We start from the raw sequence: 21,503 nt of genomic DNA, 5'->3' as shown, positions 1-21,503 counted from the left end.
TTAATTTTTTGGGTTTTCGATTAATTTTTTGGGTTTTCAGCCGATTTTAGAGTTTATAGTCGATTTTAGGGCTTTTGGTTGATTTTAGATTTTTCAGCCGATTTATGGTTTTTGACCGATTTTAGGTTTTTCCGCCGATTTTTTCGGTTTTTTCGGTCAATTTTTGGGTTTATGGTCGATTTTATTAAAATAAATAAAATTAAATGAAGGAAATTCAATTACATTATCCAAATAAAATATAGGAATTTATTCTATGTATAAAATTCCGATTTCTTTACTATTTTTTTTTACGCATGTTTTACTAAATTTAGATTTTTTTCAAAAAAAAAAAGATTTTTTTAAATTGTCTTAAAACCAATTTTTAAAAGGAAATAACTGATTTTTTTTATCAGATTTAAAAATAACCGGTTAAAAATTGGATTTAAAAAATGACCGCTTTTAAATTTGGTTTGGTTAAAATAACTGGTTATATATCCATAACCAAATTTATAACCAGTTTTATAACCGGTTTATAATAAAATATGGTTATGGTTATGAATCCAAATCCAATTAAATGGTTTCGGTTTGGATATGGTTTGGTTTGTCAAATTATCCGACCATGCACACCCCTAGAAATTTGTATCTAACTCCTAAACACTTCCCAGCCATTAGCCAAACATAACTAGTCATTTTGATGGCTGCAAACAAACTGAAAAGTGAAAACAAACCACTAAACCAGGTGGTGTTTGATCTCGTCCTGGTGTTCATTTGTAGCTACTCCTTGTCTATCCTTTTGGATAGACCTTATCAATAAAATCTTTATTATTGAAAAAACCAAAACTCTACATCAGCTCTTTAGAACTTCCTTGATTGTGACATACTGTGGCATGTATTCGGAGTCAACCATGCGATGCGAATAAGTTTTCAATAGCACAACACAGAACAGTACAATGAGATCTCTACTTACTTATCTGACTAAACCTTTTCACTCCATGAAACCACAAAATCACTTGCATTCACAAGTAGAACAAGTAGAATATCCAGTTAGGTGCAAGAAATTCCCAATAATTGATAAGCTACTTTAAGAGTTACAACCTAAAAAGCAAAGGGACTTGCTTGGACAAAAAGTAAACAAAATGTGTAGACGAAATAAGCATAAGAATCAAGATCCGGCATTTGCTACTATATTTTTTTGCAGACATGAAGCCTGGATATATTGACTGTAAAGCTGGTCCAAAATCTTTCTTCAGGTATTACATGTGACGTCCATACCGTGATGACGTTCACAGTAGTTTGGAATGGTAGACCCCAATTATGTTTTCACCCTCAAAGGGAAACATCAAATATAGCCAATTGAAGTTGAAAATTACCATTCCACAACAAAATCAGATGCTTGCTTATAAATCATGTTGCTGCTTCTTATCTGTATAAAACTGAAGATCTATTCATTGCCTACTCTACTTCTCTACTTTGAGAACAATCTTCATAAACTCATACACAAAGTAACTAATTGATGCTGAAGGAAGTACCTGAGCATGGGAAATCAAAACGAAATTTATTCAACTTTTATGATTAAGATAGCAACCTTAAGAAGCAAGAATTTCAAAAAATAAAAAACAACTAAATGTAAAATTGCGCATATGGTCCCCTAAGTTATTTAATTGTACCGGATTACTCTTTCATATTTTTTTCCCAAATAAGTCCTTTAAGTCCCATAGCATGCACGTGGTTGACCATTTTTGAGTTTGCATTCAACTTCGATAAAAATGTGTATGTGTCTGTTTTTTATTCCTACATCATATTCTAATCATTTTTTTTTATATTTTTACAAAAAAAAAAACATAGATTTCTTGCTTCTTTCTGAGCTTCTTTGAAGGGGAACAACCTAACATGTTATTTTTTATCCACATCAACATCATAACAACTACATAGGCATATTTTTTGAAATTCTGTCATCGGCAGGACAAATGTCTTACACGATGTCTAGGACAACTGTGGAGATTGCCAGATGTCTTAATTGGTTCAGACAATTGGTTCGACAACTGGATCGCAGGATCAACATAATAATACTGAAGTAAATACTAAAAACAATAAACGACACAAGTAATTGTTAACTCAGTTCAGTCCAAACCACACCTACTCTGGGGATACCAATTCAGGAAAGAAAATTCACTATTAGTAATTCTTAGCCTACCGGTCTTATATGAATAACCCCTTTATTCAAAACCTACTACTAAAACTACCCAATGACTTTCTACCTAAGAGCTTACTCCCCTTAGATATGAGTTACAGTCCACTTTCCTCTCACCACTAATCACAAGTGATGGAACTTCTTCTTTGTCATTTACAGATAAAGTTGAATAGCCATTCAACAATAACCTAGCAACTAAACCTTGGCACCTAAGCTTTAGAGGCTGGTATAATCCTAGCACAGTGGGTACAAGGTCTTTGACTCACAATCTTCAGTTATTGCGGTGCTTGAAAACGTATGCTTGAGTCTCTATTTATAGCCATGCTACTCCTCTTGATTATAGATTGTTTGAGATGCACGTTGATGAACCATCGTCACACTAGGTAATCCATGCACATATGAGAGGTATTAGACTTGTTTTGGATGTTTTTAAGTGAATAAACAAGAGAAATCAACGCAGAAATGGAAGTAACTTGAGACACAAGAAAACCAGAAAAAATGGTGTTTGAACTACGTCGGGGACGTGACATAACCACGCGCGGAGTAATTGGTGTTCACCTGGAGGGGTATTTTTCCAGTCACTTACGCGCGGCGTGATACCCTATCACGCGCGGCGTAATTCCTTTCCAAAGAAGAGGTGAAATATCTGCTGATCAAGCGCAGCGTGAGTGTGGACAATGCGCCGCGTGATGATGTTGTTGCACTACGCTGAGGGCGTGAAGAGGACCACGCGCGGCGTAATTCTTGAAGACCTAAATCCTGAAATTATCTGGAGACCACGCGCAGCGTGGGCAGTTATGAAGCGCAGCGTAGTTAAAAATTAAGCACCACGCGCGGCGTGATGGATCTGACGTGCGGCGTGATGGCAAACTGTATATATTGTCTGCTCAGATTTTGGAAAGAGGTTCGAATTCCTGGAGCAAGAATTGAGATTGAGTGCTTGTGATCGAGATTGGATCGTTCTCCTTCGATTCTGAGCCACAGATTGGTCACCATTGCAGCTACACAAAGCCATGAAAGGTCTAGCTATGGAGTGGAAGCTGATTCTTGACCAATTCACCATGAAGAACTGAGTTCTCAAGAGGTTGGATACATGTCTAGGATTTGATTATGTAATATTCAATGTGATCAACCATTCCATGTAATGAATTTCTCTGTTTAAGTGTTATACAATGAATTTTAGTCTTAATGCTTTCATGCTTTGATCAATGTATGAATTGAACCTTGATTTTGATTTGTATGAGAATATTAGTTGAAATCCGATCTGGATTCATTGTGCAGTTGTTAATTCCTTTGAGAATTTGAATTGACAATTGTAATGAAAGATTAACGCGCTTAACGAACTCCTTTACCGATAGTTTAGATCAAGAGATTGGCAAATTATAGGTAAACGATAGGATGAATTTATCAAGAGATTGAGATTCATCATCGAGTTAATCTAGTTGTAACACATGAGAAGTTCATCGCATCGTTGAGTTAATGACTTTACTTGTATCCGACCTCGTTTCCGTCAATTAAACTCCAAATTAGTATTCTACCAAAACTGAATTTCAAAGAATTTCCCCAATTATGTGTCTTAATACCTTAATGTGTCCGGATATGATTGAATTGATCGAATTACCACAATCCTCGTGGATCGATATTTTAATTACTACTTAAACGACAATCGTGCACTTGCGAAAAGTCATCAAGTTTTTGGCGCCGTTGCCGGGGATTGTCAATTAATTTTGACAAGGCAATTGAGCCAACAATTTACTTAGTTTGATTTTACTTTTGTTATAGTTGAAAATCCAAAAAAATAATCATAGTTTTAATTGTTCATTTTATTGTATAGTGCAAGTGCTACTAAGGTATTTTCTTTGTTGTTTAGGCAAGGAAGGAAGTCATGTTTGAATCATACAATCAAGAGACACTTTTAACTAGTTACAAGTTCAATAATGTCTTGCTACAAATTATTACCAAGCAACTAGAAGCCCAATGTATGGTGCAAGCAACCTTTCAAAACAATCCTTATTTCAACACCTATAATCTTGGAATGAAGAATCACATGAATTTTTCTTATGGAGCTAATCCAAATCAAGCATTTTCTCAAGATCAACATTTTGAAGATCACCTTGAATCTTTTGAAGATACTCTTATCCTATCCATGAAGATGACTCAAGGCAATTTTGAGGTGAGGAAGGCCAACCAAGAAATGTCAAGCGAACGTCATGAAGCCTCCATCAAAAATCTCGAAAACCAAATGGGTCAACTAGCAAGGCAAGTCTCTTCTCTACAAACTCAAAGTGGTTTTGGTGGAAACACCACGGATCCTCGTAATGAAAGTTGTAATGCTATTAATTTGAGAAGTAGAGAAGTTCCATCACCGGAAGTGGAGGAGAGTTCTAAGAAGAAAGAGAGTAAAAAAATGAGAGAGGTCGAAGAAGAACAAGTAAGCAAAGAAGTGGTTGAAAAGATGAGGGATGGTGTAGTTGAAAATAGAAAAAAAAATAAGAAAGAAGAAAAACATGAGGAAGAAAAAGCTTATGAGGGTGAAGTTGAAAAGAGAGTGGAGAATGAGTCTAGTGTCAAGAAAGGCAAGCAACCTCTTGTGAAGGACCCTAAGTTTCAAGTTCCTTCAGGATATGCTAAAGTGCCTTATCCAAGGAGGAAGAAGGTCAAGAATCAAGACCTTGAATTTCGAAAATTCATGAAGATGCTCAATAAGCTTGAAATGACCATTCCTTTTGTCGAAGCTCTTGAGAAGATGCCGGAATATGCCAAGTTCATGAAGGAGCTCCTTACAAAAAAGCGGAAGCCACTTGAAGATGAGACGGTGAACTTAACCGAAGAGTGTAGTGTTATTCTTCAAAGGAAGCTTCCACAAAAGAAGGACGATCCGGGAAGTTTTACCATCCCGTGTTCTATTGGAAATCTTCATATTGGAAAGGCCTTATGTGATTTGGGGTCAAGTGTGAATTTAATGCCTCTTTCAATGATGAAGCGCATTCCGGGAGTGGTGGCGAAACCGACAAAAATGCAACTCTCACTCGCCGATCGTTCACTTACTTATCCTTATGGCATTTTGCATGATGTGTTGGTTAGGTGTGCCGAATTCGTCTTTCCGGCCGACTTCGTCATCCTTGATATGGAGGAAAATGTCGAAGTCCCTCTCTTATTGGGAAGACTGTTTTTAGCTACCGGAAGAACGTTAATTGATGTGGAGATGGGGGAGCTCATGTTGAGACTTGACGATGAGCAAGTTTGTTTTAAGGTGTTTGAAGCTATGAAGAGCTATGGTAAGACCCCCGAGTGTTATAAGGTGGAAGTGCTTGAAGAGGTAGTGGTTGATATGAAAGAAGATGAATGAAATCGTGAGATTGAGGTATTCCTTCAACAATGGGATGTTGGCTTAGAGGAAGCACCTAAGGTGGTTGAAAAGCTACCGGAATTGGAAGAACTTCCTCCTAAATGGAAGTATGTGTTTTTGGGTGGCGACTCTAGGAAACCTATGATCATAAGTAATTTGCTCACTCCACTAGAAGATGATGACTTGTTAAAAGAAGCGGAGAAAGTGAATGATGACCTAGGATGGGACTTGGATGGTGTGATTCCTATCTATTGTTTGCACAATGGGGCCAAAGAAGAAGAGCCCAATCCGGTTGTTAATCGTCAAAAGTCTCTCATGTCAACATTGAAAGCTTCGGTGAAGAAAGGCTCTAAGAAATCTCCAACACGGTCTAGTAAGAAGAAAAAAACCAATTTGAAGACCAAGGGGGAAAGTCTCAAGAGTGATTTGGGAAGTGTGAAATCATTACTTGTTGATCTTAATATTGCTCCTTTTAAGGAAGAGAACAAGAGGAGCCGGGTTGAATCAAAGTTGAAGTATCCTCCCTAACTTGTGATGATGAAGTGTTAAGCTAATGACGATAAAGAAGCGCTTCATGGGAGGCAACCCATGAGTTTACGGTCCTTTCTTCCCTCTTACTTTTATTCTTTTGGAATAAATGAATTTGTTGCTTGGTGTGTGTGATGACAATTACTTGCTTGTTTGTTGTCTTATTTGAATGTCTTGGCCTAGATGAAAACCTTGCATTATGTTAATCAATTTGGCTATTGCTCTTAGGTTTTAATTTTGTTAGTTAATTGCATGATGTGGATAGGTGATGTTCTTAATTGGTTTTTGTGTCATTTGATGGCTTGTTAAGAAAATTTAGGGAATTTCTCAAATATTGACCACTCATTAATCCGGCCTAGCCGTGAGATTTTGAGCCATACACTTATGCTTCTTTGGTTATGAGAGTTCCACACTTAGCCATATCTCTAGAACTTGCGCATGTTCTCTTTAATTGGTTGATTGCTTTGATGTACACACGAGGCACGTTTTTTGGTACCTTGGGCCTATTTCAAGCCACCCTATATTAATGTTATTTCCTTTGTTAACCCCTTTTTGAGCCAAAAGAAAATATGTTGTTGTGAATATACCCAAATTTTGTGAAAATTGAAAAAAAAAAATGATTTTCTTGGAGGCTAGACACTTTACTAGTGCTTGTTGCACAATGCACATCATTAAGTTTGCGATTTCTTTTGGAATTAGCAACTTATTAAGTTTGGGGTGGGTGTACTAGAGAACCCTTAAAGAAGAAAATAATTGTTGATGGAAAAATAAAAGTCAAAAGGTCACCATGAAATGAAAACCAAAAAGAATGTGACATAACATATGGTGAACTTTTTCAAAAAAATAAATAAAGAGATATATGCTTGAAAAATTGGTCAAGTGAGTCCAAAGAAGAAAAGAGATTGATTTGAAAAATGGTTCTCTAGTATCAATTTTGTAAAAAGGGTTTTGGGATTCATATTTTTCTTGAACTAGGTGTATCTAGCTCCAAGTTTTTCTACTTACTATCCTAAAAACACCAACCATTTAACCCAAGCCACGGTACAACATATAAAGTCCTCTAAATGTGTGTACTCTTGGCATGGTAATTGATTTTTGAGAATGTTTGCAAACTTATGGTAGATTGGTTATGTTGTGTTGATTTGAGTGTGATTTACCCTTAAACACTTGAGAGTATGTGAGTGTGTGAAGAGATTAAGTTTGGTCAATATTTGTGAGAAGCTCTTTGTTTTCTTAATTTGAAATTATGTGCATATGAACCATGATAGAATTGATCTTTGAAGTGTTGTGTGATTATATTTAACACTAAAAGTTTGGGGTTGTGATAACTCCGTTATTACACACTAAAAGTGACATATTCAAGGGAGTTTAGAGGACCTTTTGATGAGATTTTAAGCTTGGAATAAGTGAAATTCATGGTTTTGAAGAGTTGGTTTATGTGGAAGAAACAAGGAAAAGCTGTTAAAAAGTGTTGCGGAAGGTCTGAAAAGCTGTCAAAAGTGTTGCTGAAGGCCTTAAGCTATCAAAAAAACTGTTGTTGTAGGCTCACTCTGGGGCGTGGAAGTATCACGCGGGGCGTAATTACTTGGTATTTTTTTGGCCTAAGTTGCTGCTCATCACGCCCAGCGTGGTACTGTCACGCTAGGGGCATGGTAGATCTGTCAAAATGAAAAGTATAAGTTGGAAACTCAATTTTTGGGAGAAGGTTACGAAATTTTGGATCAAGGTGAGTCTTTGGAGCTGAGTTCAGGCAACAAGAAGGTGGATCCAAGCAAGGAATAAAGTGTGGAAACACATCCAATTCCTCTTGTCATGAAGATTTCAATTCTTTTCATCCATGTAATTTCCTCTTTCACTATGTTTGGCTAAATTCTTAGATTGGATTTCTAGGGAATTTTCATTGTACTTTGTTTGAACCATGTGAACTTGATTGTATGCAATTGGATTATGATCTAGTTTCAATTGATTATTTCTTGCACTTAATGCATCATATAATTTGACGAAATTGTGTGATGAACTTAATAGTTGATTTATCATGAGAATGGAAATTAGCTATGGACTTAGGAATGATTGAACAATTGATAATCACTTTAGAGATTTAGGTTTATTGATTGTGGTTTAGGAATCAATGCTTGTGAAAACCTCACTTAAACACAAATTCACTCAATAGATTGGGGAGTTGTGATTAAGTGAGAGGATTATTATCCAAGAGATTGGGAATAATCATTTTATTGATTCAATCTTGAAACTAGTTGAGTAGTTCATGAGTATGTAATATGATTCACCAAACAAATTACTATGAAATGAACCGAAGAGATCCAATCGCCCGCCAACCGTTCGATAAAATTCCAATATTTGTTTTCAACAAATTCTTATGAACAAAATCCCCAATTATTCTTTTATTTTCTTTTAAGCATTGGTTTCATTGTTTTGGTTCAAAATTAAGGACAATCCTCGTGGACACGATATCTTAATTACTACTTGACGATAATTGTATACTTGCAATTTATCTATCACACGCTAATAAGGGATATTAGTTTTAAAACAAACTTTTGAGATGCACGTTAATTCAAGTAAATCTTTCTGCATCTCTTCTTGATTATAGACATCGTGAGATGCAAGCTCATATGATTCAGTTGATAAAAGATTTAATCTCATCATTTATATAAGTTAGTTATGATCCCCAATCATATCTAACACATAGGTTCGATAACAAACTGTATTATCTCACCATTAAACAGCTGGCAATCTTGAATTAGCGCTTGTAACAAACTTTGGAGTGAATCGCGCGCCTTGGATAAGCTTTAAGTTCTTCAGCCTGCTGTACAGGGGGCAAGATGTCCTACACTATTTGTTTGGGACATCTTGTTCAACATGTTGCACCTACATGTATTCTCCCCCTTAATAAGATGTCTAACACATCTTGCACAAGTTGTTTTAGCTTTATAATGCAGCCAATTCATAAGAACTACAATCTCCCCATTTGACAAATTATGGCTAAAACAACAATTTACTAGATGTGCACTCTTCAGTTTTGAATCATCAATTATAGCTTGATGGTGCAACTCTTTATCTTGAATCTGTGTTCTTCAAGTCTTCTTTGATCTTCAGATTTTTTGTGTGTCTTCAATGTTCAAGAACTCTCTCCTGTTCTGTCTTCAGTGATGGATTGTTTGTGATTTATGATTCTCACTATATAGGACAGTCTTAGTCTTGTCTTTTTACAATCCATTAACCACAGCCTTATAGCAGCAGAAGCACTTAATTAGAGTGATCAAGGCAAAAAAAGTGGTGTTTGGACACACACCGAGATTCTAAAGCATATGTAATGCTTTTAATTCATCTAATTATCCAACCCATCCTATTATTGCTACTCCCCCTTTTTACCATAATTTGGCAAAGATAAAATATGATTTTGATTAATAAGGGGAAAGCATACAAAAGGGTAAGCATATGTCAGAGCTTGCTTACATCAAGATGGGCAAATCCTTCTACATAAGATCAAACATGTTAATTGTCATTCCCTTCTCCTGTTTCTTTAGGTAGTTGGGACATTTATGTCTGATATGGCCAAATCCTTCACATTCAAAACATCTTACCCCTTTGTCTTGGTCAGAATCTTCTACATCTTTGACTTTGCCCTGTTGGATGTCTTGTCCACGACATTTGTCCTCCACTTTGCTTGAAGCTTGTTCAAGGATTTGTTGAAATTTTTGCTAATGAAGGCTATGGCGTCTGATAGATTGTCTTCATTATAGCTTTCCTCGGATACAAAAGCTATGTTCTTGTGTTTCTTCTCTGGTTTATCATTAAAAGCCATCTCAAAGGTTTGTAATGAACCAATAAGTTCATCTACCTTCATCGTGCTTAAGTCTTGTGCTTCCTCAATAGTTGTGACCTTCATGTTGAATCTTTTAGGCAGAGATCTAAGTATTTTTCTGGCTAGCTTCTCCTCAGACATCTTTCCTCCTAGGGCAAAGGATGAATTTGCAATATCACGAAGTCTAGTGTTGAATTCTGATATTGTTTCATCTTCGTCCATCTTCAAGTTTTCAAACTTTGTTGTGAGGAGTTGTAGCTTTGACATACGGACCTTAGTTGTTCCTTCATGAGCAGTTTGGAGAATTTCCCATGCTTGCTCGGCTTCTGTACATGTGTTGATTAATTTCAACATGTTTTTATCAACACCATTGAAGATAGCGTTGAGCGCTTTTGAATTGCCAGTAGCCTCTGTATCTTCTGCTGCACTCCAATTTGCTTCAGGTTTTAGGCTTGTAGTACCATCTTCTGCAGTAATTACTGGATGAGTCCAACCTTTAATGATTGCCTTCCATGCTCTATAGTCCATGGATTTAAGAAAGGCAACCATCCTTGCTTTCCTATAATCATAGTTTGATCCATCCAGACTGGTGGCATGTTGATTGATCCTCCATCTTTGTCCATATTGAACAAAATTTATCTCCCTGGAGCTCACCCAGCAGGTTAGGGTATTGAAATTCTGTTCTCGGCAGGACAGATGTCTTACACGATGTCTGGGACAACTCCTCACAACTTTCTACCTGAGAGCTTACTCCCCTTAGACATGAGTTACTGCCCACTTTCCTCTCACCACTAATCACACGTGATGGAACTTCTTCTTTGTCGTTTACAAATAAAGTTGAATAGCCATTCAACAATAACCTAGCAACTAAACCTTGGCACCTAAGCTTTAGAGGCTGGTATAATCCTTGCACAGTGGGTACAAGGTCTTTGACTCACAATCTTCAGTTATTGCAGTGCTTGAAAACGTATGCTTGAGTCTCTATTTATAGTCATGCTCCTCCTCTTGATTATAGATTGTTTAAGATGCACGTTAATAGGGGATTTTAGTTTTAAAACAAACTTTTGATTTAAACTTACCTCATAAGATAAAAGATTCAAGTAAATCTTTCTGCATCTCCTCTTGATTATAGAGATCGTGAGATGCAAGCTCATATGATTCAGCCAACTCATAAGAACTACATTTTTAGCGGAGTTAGATGGAAACTCAAAAAATGTCAATGGCATGCATATTATGAGTTAAATGACTTATTTGAGAAAGAAAAGAAAACATAAGGGACTGTTGAAGTTGTGAGATTGTTAGTAAAAAGGAAGAGAGAATGATAAGTGTTATAAATATTTGATTGATAATGACTGAATAGTAGCGTTATACTCCAACTTAGGTCAGTGCACATTCCAGCAGCTGAAGCCTTAGTCGAAACCAAACATCACAATTCACAACCATATTGGGTCAGCGCTCACTCCAGCAGCTGAAGCCCAAACTTGAAAGTTTCACAACTTCAGACAAACAAAAAATGCAGCGGTAGAAAACACACTAGAAAGCACACTGACAAGAGTGGCTTAGACAAATTATCATAATGATCTACTTCAAATTGACAGCGAGACTTGAGATATGACCACGCAAATGACAAAGATGATGCTAACAATAAAAACTAACAAAAAGATCCGGAAAATCAGACTGGAAAGAACTGTGCACTAAGACAAAAACATAGCACAACCAAACGTGAAGAACAATTGCATGAGACCCAAATGCCAAAACATTACTGCACTAGATGAGGCATAAAACAGTGAATTTGGCCAGAAAAATTTTTTTGATTCAACGCAAAAGAAAGCAAATAGTATACCAGAAGCCTATATGACCCGGATGCGAAATAGGGCCAAAACATGAAGAGGTAAGGGCTCTTTAAATAGGAACGCATATTTCGGTAGATCAAAACTGAAAAGTGAAGGCAGACCTGGAACCATGACGTCAAGGTGAGTTGGACAGACCAAACAGCGTAACGCAATCTGTGCATCAGCACCAAAAGTGTCACTGTCAGAATGGAGCGTGGGTGACCTTGTTGGAATTGCTAGAGGAGACAAGCACGGCGATGGAAAAATCGTCGGAAACGGACTAGGGGCGCATGAGATTAAACAACGTGTGAGAGTGCGTGGTTGGTCGACATTGGCACAAATTGTGGGTGGCCTTGTTGGAATCGCAAGAGCAGACGGCATGGAAACATTGCAGGAAACGGACTAGGGAGGCACCAACATGCGCAGTTGTGACGGTGGAGCATGAGATCCACTTGCAAGAGATGAAGCGATGTGTGAGAGTGAATGGTTGGACGGCCTATGACACAAACCGTGGATTTAACAAATCTGGACAAGACGAATATGGTCACTTTCCAGAAAAGTAACCTGAGAGGGTGATTGCGGCGGCGGCAATGGAGGGTTATGGCAGAAAACTGACGAGGTTATTAGTATATTCCCAACCTTTAGCGAGCTGGACAGCAGAATAATGGCAAAGATACTAGATGCCATGTTGAAATTGTGAGATTTTAGGTAAAAAGGAAGAGAGTAATAAGAGTTATGAATATTATTGATAATGACTTAATTGTAGCATATGATACAAAAGACTCAATAGTACTAATCCCTATTTATACGGATACACAGACCCAATCTTAAATTAAGGACAAATCTAAATAATAATAATAATAATAATAATAATAATAATAATAATAATAAGTAATATAAATTTTATCCTAAGATATAGTCTAAGATACTCAAGATTAATATAAAAGATACTATTAATTAAGACATTTTATAATAGGGTCATGCTAATTAACGCCCCTGGGGCACTAGTTAAGGAAACAAAAAAAGAAGTAAACTTTGTATTTAAAATAGCATTTTTTATATTTTTAACAGATTGACTACACAAGTTCAAAGATAAATTTACAATATTTGGTTCCTTTCCTTTATAATATTCTAAAAGAACTAATCTGGTACCGTTAAATAACTTAAAAGACCTTGATAGAAATTTCACCTAAATGGAAGCATACTTCTATTTAAGATCTAAATTTAGACCAGAGGAAGACAATCATAAAGCAGCATTGATTTTTTTGCCACCGTCCCTAGTATATACACTTCAATGATAAAAAGGTTTTTGCTTTGGTATATATAATTGATATTATAAAATGTTAAGCAGAAAAATATCCTAATTTCAAAAGTCAAAACATTTCATAAAGAAGACATTTCTGCGTTGAGGAAATTAGAGAGGGACCGTATAGTCAGCCTGTGATAACCGCATGGTGGTAAAATGTAAACGGAATTCAGATTTAAAAATAGAAGCATCACCCTATTTGAACCTTAATCTACATCCTCTATATTTAAAATAAAAAATTGAAGTAGTTACAATGTAGTGATTAATAATCAATATGAACAGATTGGTGACAACTGAATTTTATCATAATTCCTCTGCAAATAGGTATTCAAAAATGATAATTATAAGTCTAGTCAAATACAACTAGAGCATGACAAGAAGTTAAGAATTTAATACCTGTAATAAGCTGGGAATAAGTCCTGCATAAAGGGCTGAAATGCCTCCTTGTTCCACTATTTTGACAAAAGTCGCTAAAGAACTTAATTTAGTAGACTGGACTTGCAATTGAAGTCGCCTCCTCACCACTTCAAATGGGTATGTAGCAGCTTCTGCACATGCACCAGCAACAGCCCCATACAACAACGTTCTTACTGGCCCCAACTCAAGCTGATCAAAAGCACTCAGTTCATGATCCTGCCCCTGTTTATGCATATTCTGGATTCTTTGCATTCCTTCAGGTGAATGCAGATAAGCTGATTTTAGCATATCGTATACACCATAAAAGACTGCACTAGACGGAGCCATGCTTAATAGTGATGGCACTAAACCCTTGTATAAAGAAAAGAAGCCTTCAGTTTGAATCATGTATTGAAAAGCACCAATTACACCCCCGAAAGCTTCTCCGCCATGTGCCACAATCTTGGTCCTAATCTGAAAGGCACACAGTAAATTTTCCAAGAGAATGCACTGCAAAATAGCTGAATGTGTACACTTTTTTTATTAAATACAAAACCAAATTTTTAATGTGCACACAAGGTAACTTTTAAAGCCATTTTCTTACAATTTGGACTTTATAGCACGTCATATCATTAATTAAGTTACTCCAAAGGGGATCTGAAACAGTAGTGGATCGACCCATTTTATCTTCTAACATGATTCTCATTTTACCTTCTAACATGATTTTGACGTCCACTAGACAGGGTCCCATGACACAAACTCACTGATGTGTCCATATGAAAAATCTTATCTATAACAATAAAACTCTTCAATTTTCCTTCAAATTTGTATGCACAACAGAGAAACATATTCATATACAAGGATCACAACAAGCTAGAGAAGGAGAAGGAACCGTCTTACTTTATTGAAGGACAAACGTTAAGCACGACACCAAAATTACAACCCCCCCCCCCCCCCCACCAACAAATGTTTTTCAATTGCATAGATGCCATGTTTTCAGTTGGTTTTTCATTTGTTCGCACCAAGAGAAGTTAAACACATGCAATACAACTAGAAGGTCACTATTCAGTTCCCGAAAGTGAGGAATAGATACCACACCATTAAAAATTGTTGAAACTTGAGACCTTACTGGTTGAGCCCACAGTCATCATTGAATTCGTAGAACCTCAATTTCAAAGCTTAAAGTATGCAAGCTTAATCAGTTGGACAGTAAAAGATAAAAATAGGCTAAGAAATCGTGTTTCAGATTTGAAATTACCACATACAGTGTCGAGTGGCAGGCAAATAATAGTAGCAGTGACCCCAGCAGCAGCACCAGCAATAAACCTCTCAAAATTGGTAGTTTCCTCATTCCCAGAGAATCTAAGTAGTTGCTTTCTATAAGTATCGTATGCACTAAAATTAACAGCTTTGAACGGAGCTGTTCGCAGAACATTAAGAAGGTTCCCCTTCCAAAAACCTCTCAACCCTTGAGAAGTAGCAATGGATTTAATAAGCTCGAAGATATTCCTCTTCTCACCACGAACTATATATTCCAGCTTAAGTCTTTCAAGTGGAGCAACACAAGTTCTGGTAAAAACCAAATAGCAGCAGTTGAGATAGTATTTCTCAATACATAATCAAATGTGGAGGAGTACTTAACATTAAATACAGGCTATTGCTAGGGTAAAAAAGCGTCTCATATAATTAATTTACAGTGGACCAATGTTTTGATATCATATCACTAAAAAAATTAAATAGAAGTTTAAGGCACTTCACGTCCTTAAAACTGAGACATTGACCCGAACAGTATTGTTTTGAAAAAAACTAAGAAAATTATAAAAGTTGTAGTTTAAGGCACTCATATTCGTTATCTTAGTTTTTTGTCGAACAAATAACAATTGGGTTACACCGTTTCGATTGTGAGGACGAATAAACCACAAACTAAGACAGTTGTTAGAGTTTCAAACAACTTTTATAAACCGTTCCAAGGTAGACCGTTTGTGACACTTATCCATCTTAAAAGTGTCATAAATCAGATAGTTTCTCCATCTCACTTTTCATTTACACACTTTTCTTAATCTACTATAGTCAAACAAGTAACTCATTATAGTATTGATAGGGATTACAATTTAACAAACTTCAACTTAATTTCAATTGCAATATTCAACAAGGTATAGTGAAATTAAATTCAAATATACCTAGAAACCATTGCAGATATAGCACCAGCCCATAGATGCTTGGTGGTATTGACAGCACCGCGTTCTCTTGCCCTAACCTTTTTATGCAAAACGACACCGTCCAGTGGCGTCTCCTTCTCAGAAACGTGGTCACCATCTTGCAGTACGTATGGTTTGGGATCTACAGGAAGGTTAGTATTGCTAGGCAAACTAACCGACAAAAAACATGGAAGCCTTCGCCGTTGCCGGCGGTGAAGATTCGATTCAGAAGAAGCAGTTGCTGAAATTCTCAACGAAATGAAACGAATAAAGGAATCGGGAATTGAAGGTTCTAGAAATAATCCTCCAGTTCCAAAATCGAAACTAGGGTTGAAGAAAATAGGAAATGTATAGTTCTCAGTATTGCAAATGTTGTTGGGTTCAAGTATTGTCATTTCGTGAGTGAAATGAATGTAGCTTACTGGTTAAGAGGAGTTGCTTGTAGTTTTCAGAAACGGAAATTGAATAGCGGGTTTTGAGTTGTCATTGCTAGAGAAGTGCCAAACTCCATCGATAACTAACGATTGTTTGTTTCTTTTCTCTAGTCTTCTCTTTCAGCTGCTAATTACCACAGCGAACGATTTTTTTTGCATTATCCCCTACAATATTTATTTGTTTGAATTTGAATCCCAACCCTAAAATGTCGATTAGTAATTTTATTTTTTTGTCAAATAGTTTCCACCTTTACTCACTAAAAAAAGGGTTAATAACTCTTATCCATCAGCTAGTTTAGTTTTGGTTTATCCCTTATAAAAAAAAAAAATGATTATCACTATATTGCCTAGGTACGGGTACGGTACAGGTATCTAGTATGGGTATTGGTACGCGGTACGACATTTTTAGAAAATTTAAGTTACTGGTACGTTAATATAAAATATTAGAAAAATTATTTTTAAGTAAATTTGTTAGAAGTCCCACATTGGCTAGAGATGTGGCATAAATAGCCTTTATAAGTGTAGTGCAAACCTCAACACTCAAGCTGGCTTTTGTGGTTGAGTATAGGCCTCTTAAATTCTAATATGGTATCAGAGTCTATCCTAGATTCATTTGTTGTTTGTTGTGGAGACCTCTCATATTTGGGTCACCCGTTGTTGTTGATTCCACGTTCCAACTTGTTCATGCTTTGAAGATTAAATTTTTTTTTGTCCACCGTCTCAACTATTTTCATAAAAATGAGAGATAATTGAAATATAATAAAAAATTATAATATTTTAAAAGATTTTTCAACAACCAATATGTTTTTTCCCTATTCATCATCATAAATCAACCAAATAAAAATGGGTACGGAATCGGTGCGTACCATACGAGTATCATGGAGTATCAGGTACTGGTACGTACCCGGTACGGGTACTTCACCATTTTAGAAGTACTCATGCTACATAGTCCCCTGGCAATGCGAGTGAGTTTTTATTTATCCCCTCGGTAGACAACTTGGCTTGTGACCGGACATATTTGATGATTTGGCATGCCTATATGTGTTTTTTTTTCATTTTGGATTAATTTAATCAAAGCCACGTAGACTAATTAATTACATGTTCATTTTTTAAAAGAAAAATAAATTAAAAAAAAAAATAGAATGAAAACCTAGAAAATCAAAGTCCAACTTCATCGGTATCTTCATCATTCAAAATCCAGAAAGACAAAATCTTCATCTTCCAAAATTCAAACCAAAAACTAATTAAAAACTTAAAATCTTCAACTCAAAATTTTGTTCATGATCACTTTCCTCCTTCCTCCCACAATACCTAGATCCAAATTCAGCTTCCTCACCACCACCATACCAATATCCATGTTTCCTCCCACCACCACTACCACCATAACAACCACCACCAGAAGCACCAAATCCAACATACTCATGCAACAAACCCAGAACAATAGCATGAACAAACGCAGAGAAAAAAATCGCAGAATCAAAATTGCTAAACATCATCACAGGAAGACGCAAAAATCGTGTGACCTAGACGAGAGAGGAAGACGCAAAGCAAAAACAAAGCATAAGTAGAAAGAAGATATCCAATTTCTGTCAAGTTCTCCTTGATGATATCCAATTTTTGCAAACAAAAAACGTTACCCTATTCTCCAATTTTCATGAGCTTGATTTTCCATTTTGGGTTTGATGGTTAGAAGAAGAAGATGAATGAGTGCTTTGGTTCCATTTTGTGTTGTTGTTTTGAGGAAGACGAAAGCTCTCCCGTTTATTTTTTTATTTATTTGTTTTTCTTTTAAACACATTAATTTTTTTTTTTTGGTACAAAAACATTAATAATTAAATTAGGTGGTAATATTTATCTATGTGGCACTAATTATTTTAATAAAAAATGAAGGGAAAACCACATAGGAATGCCACATCATCAAATATGTCCAGTCACAAGTCAAGTTGTCTATTGAGGGGGGGTATATCAAAACTTGCTCACATTACGAGGGATAATCAAAAATTATTTTTTTGCGGGGGGTAAACCAAAACTTGCTCATATTACAAGGGGTAAAGAGCTATTAACCCCTAAAAAAAATAGTTTCACTTTTAAGATACATAAGTGGGTTGTTAGAAATTTGGTTCTATAAAATGCAATATTTCTATACCAATTGAGTTAAAGCTTATGCAGCCTACCAGCAATGAATTGGTCCAGGTGGTATAGGTTTTAAACATGTGGTCAAATGTTCGATTCTAGTGGTTAGGAACTTTGTCCCCTTAAATATGTGGTTAGGGGTTCGATTATTGGCTCGTGTGTATTGAAAAAATTTGGTTGCGGTGAGAGAATATGTGCCTATAGGTTCCCCGACAGACATGGACGAAGGCAGGAATTTTGTTTATGGGGACCCAGTTTAAAAACTTAAATTAGTAAAAAAATATATATATTTTTGAACAATTAAAAAAATAGATAAATTTCAAATTTTGAAAATAATATTAATCTCAAATTAATAGATAAATTTGTATTTTATGACCGTTTTTTTCAAGTTGAACTTTTTGATCTCCATTTACATATTTATTGTAAATTTTTGTCAAAAATAAAAACATATTTATTGTAATTTTTGTCTTAATTCATGCACTTTGACATAAAAATTGCGACTATTCTTTGTGGTGAAGGGATATTTGCTCTATAGGAGGGAGGATTAAGGGTAACATCGGGTGGTTTTCTTCCAATGTTAAATGTTAATAGTGTGTTGGAGAATGATTCATACATTAATCTTTTGCAAGAGAAAGTAGTTAGGTGAAACTCCTCTTTGTTTTGAGTTCATGCATATTTTTAGCCGTGCACGCAATAAGGAAGTTATTGTTGCTAACAGAGGCACGTGGGAGGGAGGTGAATGGATTGGCATTGGGATTGGATGGAGGATTTATCCAACATAGATTCAACAGAGCTCTCCGATTTAGAAGGAGTTCTCCAAGGCATTAAACCGAATATAAATGAAGCAGATAAGCGCAGATGGATTGCAAACTCCTCAAGTAACTTCTCGGTCTTGTCTTGTTACAATCTTTTAGTCTCAAGCAATCAAATCGATATGGTGAATCATAACGTTTTGAGGACGCTAAATGAACTCTAGTTGAATGTTATACCATCGAAGATTGGCGTGTTCGGTTGGCGTTTACTGCTTCGTAAATTGACAACGAGGGAGGATTTGTTTAATAAGGGAAGCATTACACACATTATAAACATGTCCTGTGTGTGTTTGTTGCTGCATATCAGAGAGCCATAATCATATTTTCTTCAAATGTCCGCTGGCGCGTCGTATTTGGACTGATATTTACGGTTGGCTCGGTTGCAGACCTATTACACATGAAGTTGGATGGACTCACTTTATAGCTTTTGGTGAGCCACTCAATCTTATAAAGTTTCAGGAGATAAGACAGTGGGTTTGGTGTGCAACAACTTGGTGTCTCGGGTCTCTTAGAAATAATGTTATTTATTTTTTATTTTTTTGGTTTACAATGTTGACACTGAGAATCGAACCCAGGATCTCATGCATACTACTCAAATTTCTCACCACCAGAACAAACCTAGTGGGTTGAAATAATGTTATTTTTAAGGGAGCATCAATCTCTCTTTGTAATTTGCTCGATAGAATTAAACACTTCTCTTGGGTTTGGTTTATTAGTAGGAGTGGAAGAAACTTATATTACTCCTATACCAATTGGTGTACCAATCCTTTATATTGCCTTCAAAGTAGGGGCGGAGCCCTTCATGGGCTGGACAGGGCCATGGCCCGCCCCAGAAATTTTAATTTTTTTTCATAGGTATAGTATTTAGCGGCGGTTATAAACCCCGGCTAAATAGTCTGTGTAGTTTGTTATATTTTGTTTTGCGGGGGTTTCAAACCATAGAATCCAGTATTCTTTAACAGGTTTGTATTTTGCGGGGGTTTCCAACCCCCGCTAGTTTGACGTCCCAGAATTCAACTGATTCAAATATACTTTTTAATTTAATTTTTTAAGCATCCATTCTAATGTTTTATTGTTTAATAATTTATAGATGTCTTAAAATGTGTAATTTATTTTGTAGAAGTATTCAAGTATATTTTTTTGGAGAAAAAAGTACTCAAATTTTTATTTAAAATAGAGTTTGTGCATAAAAATTCATGTTTGATCAATCTTTTGTTAAAAAAATTTAAATTTTTGTTAGAGAGATGCATATAATATTATAAACATAAATAAAAAAACTAATTAAAAAGTATGAAGTTTACACATTTGAGATATCCATACTAGACAGACCCTCAATATGATATGTCTTTTTTTTAGTAATTTCTTTTACATATTCGATTTATATTTGTAGCGGCCCGCCCCAATTTTTCGGGCTAGCTCCGCAACTGCTTCAAAGCATCTAAGATACTCCTTGTACCGGTTGAAATACTCACAGTACTTCCTTTTATATACATTGTCTCATTGCTTATAAAAAAAATTGTGACTTTTTGTATTAAAAACATGATTTCTAGTCTCAAAGAGATATTTTATCATTTAGGCCGTTTGTTATAGCTTATTTTAGAAAAAAATCATTTTTTTTAATAAAAATAATCACTTTTAATTGTTTTGCGTCCGTTTGTTACAAATTTTTAAAATAATCAGAAGCTAAAAATAATCAGAAAATAACTAAAAAAGAGAAGCTACTAAGAGTAGCTTATAAAATAATAGATTTTTTTTAAAGGAGGGAGAAAAGAAATATTAAAAGAAGAAAGTTATTTGTAATTAAAAAAATCACTTTTATAAGTTGTATCCAAACAAACTAAAGATTATTTTATTTAAAAAAATGATTTTTATTATATTAAACAAACACAAAGTACATTTAACTTTTCTAAAAATCTCTAAAAACTCATCTCTAAATTATTTTACATCAAAATCACTATTTTTTAATCTGTAGTAAACGGACCCTAAATTTAATGTTGAGCCAATAAATCACTTTTTTCTTTTTTTTTCAAAAAAAAAAATTTTTTTAGTTGAAAAAACACACTTCTTTTTTATGTTACATGATCAAATTTACACCGAATAAAAAAATAGAGCCAAAAAGTTGAATTAAAAAATACGACCATTTTCATGAGCTTAATAAAAATAGGTGGATCAAAAGTGAAATTAAGCCTATAATATCAAACTAATAAAAAAAATTAAAAAATATTGTCCCGTGAGCTTAAGTCAGTTGATAGGACATTGCATTATATATACAGCGGAACGAAGTTCGAACACCGGTCATCCCACTTAGCCACTAGGCTACTTGACAAAAAAATAAAATTTAGGGGCACCATTGCCTTGTCCCCTTATTAGCTCTGTCCCTAGCGACGGAGATTAGTGATCGGCTCATCGTTAATGACGATGGAAACTTCCGTCGAATATCATACTAACAAAAAAAAAACCTCTCTCAAAATATACAAAAAAAAAAAAAAAAGTTTATTTTTTTGATCTAGTTCCTCCCTCCAAAA

General features: G+C 35.4%; 1 protein-coding gene across 1 annotated transcript; it reads right to left on the bottom strand.

Annotated features, from left to right (window-relative positions):
• Window positions 1-783: 783 nt before the first annotated feature.
• On the bottom strand, window positions 784-17,172 carry LOC123896986 (probable mitochondrial adenine nucleotide transporter BTL3). Its single transcript, XM_045947456.1, has 4 exons — window positions 15,582-17,172; window positions 14,667-14,970; window positions 13,402-13,875; window positions 784-1,508 (listed from the first exon to the last, which is right to left on the bottom strand). Exons 1-4 carry the CDS (start codon window positions 15,992-15,994, stop codon window positions 1,437-1,439), a joined length of 1,263 nt encoding a protein of 420 aa, XP_045803412.1. The 5' UTR covers window positions 15,995-17,172; the 3' UTR covers window positions 784-1,436.
• Between the last annotated feature and the right edge of the window lie 4,331 nt (window positions 17,173-21,503).

The sequence above is a fragment of the Trifolium pratense genome, linkage group LG7 (assembly GCF_020283565.1).
Source record: "Trifolium pratense cultivar HEN17-A07 linkage group LG7, ARS_RC_1.1, whole genome shotgun sequence".
Classification (NCBI taxonomy): Eukaryota; Viridiplantae; Streptophyta; class Magnoliopsida; order Fabales; family Fabaceae; genus Trifolium; species Trifolium pratense.
Note: the sequence above shows the minus strand (reverse complement) of the source record. Positions and strands in the feature narration are given on the sequence as shown.